Genomic DNA, 5,720 nt, shown 5'->3' with positions numbered 1-5,720 from the left:
GGCATATGTGACCTTTCCAGCATATACTTTACAATTGATGGGAAGATTGTTTCAAGCCATAATCAAAGTATTAAGTGCATGGTATATAAGTATATGATGCTATAGAGCATGGCTTAGGGTCTCACATAGTTTGGGAGGACAGGATAATGTTAGCTGTGTATGTGATAAGCAATAACTGTTACATATGAGTGAGGATGAATGAAATGATACAGAAGGGAAGGGGGGGAAGTGAGAAGCAAGAGAACCAAAAATTCTAAAATGAGGGTTGTGAAGAGATTGACCCAGAATTGAATAATGAGAGGAAAGCATGTGGTACCATATGGGATGTACCACTGACACCTGTGAAATAACAAAAGAGAATTTGTGTCCCAGATAGGAGCTTTGTTCTTATCCTCAAAGTAAGAGTGGTAATCTGAAGAATAAATCAGAAACGATGTGAAGGAACTCCTATGTTAGAATGCCAAAAAAGCAAGGATCCTTCTGGTTTCTGTCTGCACCTAGAGCTGACTCTGTGCCACAATGCTCCATACCCAAATACTACTGTGAAAGAGCAAATCTCTCAGGAGTGCTGACAATGGACAGATCATGGAAACAGAAACTAAATAGAGACACAGTGACACTATGAACCAAATTGATATAACAGATATTTATAGAACATTTTATCCTAAAACAAAAGCATATACCGTCTTCTCAGCACCTCGGGGTACCTTCTCCAAAATTCACCATATAATTGGTCACAAAACCGGCCTCAACAGATATAAGAAGATTTCAATAATCCCATGCACTCTATCAGATCACCAAGGACTAAGACTGTTCTCAAATAACAACAAAACAAGGGAAAGTACACATGGAAGCTTAACAACACTCTGCTCAATGTTAACTTGGTCAAAGAAGAAAAAAAAAGAATTTAAAGACCTTTCAGAATTTAATGAAAATAAAGGCACAACACACCCAAACACGGGACACAATGAAAGCAGAGGTAGAAGGAAAACTCATAGCTCTGAGTGCCTCCAAAAAGAAACTGGAGAGAGCTTACACTACCAGCTTAACAGCATACCTGAAAGCTCTATAACAGAAAAAAAAAAAGCAAATACACCCAAGAGGAGGAGTAGACAGCAGAAAATAGTCAAATTCAGGGCTGAAATCAACCAAGTAGAAACAAAAAGAATGATACAAAGAATCAACCAAAGGAGGAGCTGGTTCTTTGAGAAAATCAAAAAGAGAGATAACCCAGACTAACCAGAGGGCACAGAGACAGTATCCAAATTGACAAAATCAGAAATGAAAAGGGAAATATAGCAACAGAAACTGAGAAAACTCCAAAAATTATCAGTTCCTACTACAAAAGCCTATATTCAACAAAACTGGAAAATCTGGATGAAATGGACAATTTTCTAGAGAGGTACCAAGTGCCAAAGTTAAATCCAGATCAGATAAACTGTCTAAACAGTTCTATATCCCCTAAAGAAACAGAATCAGTCAATAATAACCTCCAAATCAAAAAATATAAGCCCAGGACCAGATGGCTTTAGTGCAAAATTCTATCACACCTTCAAAGAAGACTTAATACCAATCAATCCATAACATGATATAGAAACAGAAGGGACACTTCCCAATTCATTCTATGAAGCCACAGTTATGCTGCATATTCTCACTTGGAGATGCAATGGTTTCTGTTTAATCAGGAACTTGTCATAATTTCCTTTCATAAAGGACTTCATACTAGTTTTTTTCTATCTTGTTTAATGTTCCAAATAGATTTTAAAGGTTGGTTGAGTGCATACTACTTTTAGCTTCAGAAGATATCATGTAATGCATTTAAGAGGCATTTAACTATTATAAATTATTTTAATAACCTAAAAATGTCAATACTAACAGGTATTTTTAATGTTCTTAATTTAATAATTAAAAAAGAAAAGAAAAATGCCACAGAATAAATGAAGCTTGTTGAAGGAGAAAAGAAGGTTCAGGAGACAGGAGAACACAGACATGAACTGAGTCTGCTTCTGTATTCCAGTAAATACAAGATGTGGTCCTGATAAATAGATAAACCCTCACAGAGAAGAATGGATGAAATAGGAGGAGAATGGAGAAGAGACTTTGTAGAATATGCAACAGCAGTTAAGTTAAGGGAAAAAATTAATGGATCTAAAATCACAAATTTCTGATGAAAATCTCATTGGCTTTGTTGTTCTATGGGAGACTGGAATGGTAGAAGAACAATGAATGCATTGGGAAATAAAAATTGACAGCATTAATTTCACTTGGGACTTTGAGCTTGATGCCTGTCATACATGCAATGGAAGGAAGATGATTAGTCAATGGTGAAGCAGAAATCTGTGTTACAGGGACATACAGGACTGATTTTCAAATTGTAAAATAACACATTGGAGTATATGAGATTTTCTTCAATTTTATATTAAATTGTGTTGAAGAAGTTTATCCAAATTCATCAAGAATATCAAAATATAAAATCTCATAGAGCAAATTACAAACAACAATTGAGCAGAAGGCCAGAGAGGAAAGAATTAGCCATTTTTTCTCTCAATAGAAGTGCTTAGTGGTATTTAGAAAAGGATTGGAAACAGAAATCTGTTAAAGAGAAGTTAAGAATAATCATTAATAATTTTAATGAGTACAAACATTTGGAGTTTTTAAATTATAATTTCTAGGAAGATGGTCAGATCCATTGTTGTAGAATATATACCCTAGATATATATTGATTTGTTTTTTATTTTAAAGGATCTGACATTTTCCCATTAGGATACTAGAGAGGAAGAATGATAATGAATAACAAAACTGTCATCACCCAGTTTATTCTCCTGGGCCTGCCCATCCTGCCAGAGTACCAGCACCTGTTCTATGCCCTGTTCCTGTCCATGTACCTCACCACCATCCTGGGGAACCTCATCATCATCATCCTCATTCAACTGGACTCCCATCTCCACACACCCATGTACTTGTTTCTCAGCAACTTGTCCTTCTCTGATCTCTGCTTTTCCTCTGTCACAATGCCCAAGTTGCTGCTGAACATGCAGAGCCAGGACACATCCATCCCCTATGCAGGTTGCCTGACACAAATGTACTTTTCCAATCTTTTTGGAAGCCTGGAAATCTTCCTCCTTGTGATCATGGCCTATGACCGCTATGCGGCCATCTGCCTTCCCCTTCACTACACCAGCATCATGAGCCCCAAGCTCTGTGTTTGTCTGGTGCTGCTGTCCTGGGTGATTAGTATGCTGTATTCCATGTTGCACACTCTACTCTTGGCTAGATTGTCATTCTGTGAGGACAATGTGATCCCTCACTTCTTCTGTGACATATCTGCACTGCTCAAGTTGGCCTGCTCTGACATTCATATTAATGAACTAATGATATTTTTCTTAGGAGGGCCCCTTACTGTCATCCCATTCTTACTCATTGTTGTGTCCTATATACAAATTGTCTTCTCTATTCTAAAGATTTCATCTACTCGGGCCATACACAAGGTCTTCTCCACCTGTGGCTCACACCTATCTGTGGTCTCACTGTTCTATGGGACAATTATTGGTCTCTACTTATGTCCATCAGCTAATAACTTTTCAGTGAAGAAGGCTTCCATTACCATGATGTACACAGTGGTGACTCCCATGCTGAACCCTTTCATCTACAGCCTGAGGAACAGAGATATAAAAGAGGCCCTTGTAAGAGTCCTTATAAAGAAAATATCATTATAATGGCAACCCTGGGATTTTTACTTAAATTTTAATGAATACATTGATATTTTAATATTACAAAATGTATCCTTCAAAAGGGACCCACATACAAGAACATAATACATAATAATCCCATTTGCAAAGTGTGGGTACTTCAGTCCTTCTTAGAAGGGGAAACAAAATACTCACAGGAGCAAATATAGAGACAAAGTCTGGAGCAGAGACTGAAGGAAAGGCCATTCAGAGAATGCCCCACTTGGGGATACATCCCAAATAGTCACCAAACACACCCATTACTGTGGATGCCAAGAAGTGCATGCTGATAGGAGCCTGATATAGCTGTCTCCTGAGAGGTTTTGCCAGACAGAGCCTAACTTATACAGAGGTGGATGCTTCCAGCCAATCATTGAACTGATTACAGAGTCCCCAGTGAAGGAGTTAGAGAAAGGACTGAAGGAGCTGAAGAGAGTTGCAACCCATAGGAAGAACAACAATATCAACCAACCAGACCCCCTTCCAGAGTTTCCAGGGACTAAACCACCAACCAAGGAGTACACATGGAGGAACCCATGGCTCCAGCCGCATATGTAGCAGAGGATGGCCTTTTCAGGCATCAATGTGAGAAGAGGCCCTTGGTCCCTTGAAGGCTGGATGCCCCAGTATAGGGGAATGCGAGGGCAAGGAGGCAGGAGTGGATAGTAGGTAGGGGTACACCCTCATAGAAGCAGGAGGAGGGGGATGGGATAGTTTCGGAGGGAAAATCAGGAAACGGGGTAACATTTGAAATGTAAATAAATAAAATATCCAATAAAAAAGTGAAAAAAATAATAATCCCATTTGCAAAAGGAAGTTTTACAAAGTAGTTCAGTCAGTGAAAGGGACCTTGGTGACTCACTAATGCCATCCTAAGCCTTGAATAAGTGATTCTAGAAAATCATAAGGGAAGAACTAATGTTTTATTAGATTCTATCCCTTACATTCTTTTTATTGTTATAGAAAATAGAATCTTCTCTCTTTCAATACATGCCAGCCACAGTTTCTTCTCCCTCCACTCCTTTTAGTTCCTCCTATCCCCCCCCCTTACCCAAATTTAACTCCCTCTCTCTTTCCTCTTCTGAAAATATCTGGCGTCCAAGAGAGAAGAACTAAATACCACAAAACAAGGTACAATAAGAAAAGGTGGAAGCCCTCACGTCAAGGATAGCCAAGACAACAATCAGGAGGAATAGACTCTTAAGATCAGGCAAAAGATTCAGAAACAAACCTGAAACCACTGTTTGTAGTCCCACAAAAACACCAAGTTAACAGCCCTAACGTATAGGCAGAGGACCTGGTAAAGACCCCTGCAGCACCTCTATGTGGAGCAATGGACTATGCACAGACAGTCTAGCTAAAATGTCAGAAGCTTGGGACATTATCTGCATGACTGATAGCTACAGAGCTCCCCTGGCGGCTGTGGGGCAGTAATTTCGACAGGAGCCAGGGATCCAGGAGACATGATTTAAGGCCTTCCATCCCATGTAGGTGGAAATTACCACCCACCGGGTTCCACCGGGGTTCAAGACCTAAGCTGGAGACCTAAGACTGGATGGAGACCAGACTGTCTGTGCATAGCCCATTGCCCCACACCCCTGCGCCCCACACCCCTGCTTGCCTTGTCAGGCTTTGGGAACCCTGTGAGCAATTGTTTAGTTAATTTGGTGGGACCATGATCTCCTGGTATCCTCCAGCTCCTTTGACTCCTACAATCTTTCCTCCCCCTCTTCCATATGGTTTCCCCATCTCTGAGGAGAGGGACACAGTGGAATACTTCAATTTATACTGTCTTTATGCATAAAGCTTGGCCGTGGGTCTCTGCATCTGCTCAATCTGGTGCCAGAAGAATTCTATCTGATAATACCTGGATAAGGCTCTAACATATGTGTACAGAATAATATCATTAGGAGTCATTTCAATTACCTTTCTCCAGTAATGTTTGGTTCTACTCTAGTTCTCTTCTCTATTCATTCTCTGGATCCTGGCTAT

The 5,720-nt window shown here is 39.8% G+C and overlaps 1 protein-coding gene across 1 annotated transcript; it reads left to right on the top strand.

The window, feature by feature from the left end:
- Window positions 1–2,780: 2,780 nt before the first annotated feature.
- Olfr381 (olfactory receptor 381) lies at window positions 2,781–3,716 on the top strand. The gene has a single exon (NM_147022.2). The coding sequence runs from the start codon at window positions 2,781–2,783 to the stop codon at window positions 3,714–3,716; it is 936 nt and encodes a 311-aa protein (NP_667233.2).
- Window positions 3,717–5,720: the final 2,004 nt, after the last annotated feature.

The sequence above is a fragment of the Mus musculus genome, chromosome 11 (genome assembly GCF_000001635.26).
Source record: "Mus musculus strain C57BL/6J chromosome 11, GRCm38.p6 C57BL/6J".
Lineage (NCBI taxonomy): Eukaryota > Metazoa > Chordata > Mammalia > Rodentia > Muridae > Mus > Mus musculus.
The sequence above is the reverse complement of the archived record's forward strand: the minus strand, read 5'-3'. Positions and strand labels throughout refer to the sequence as shown.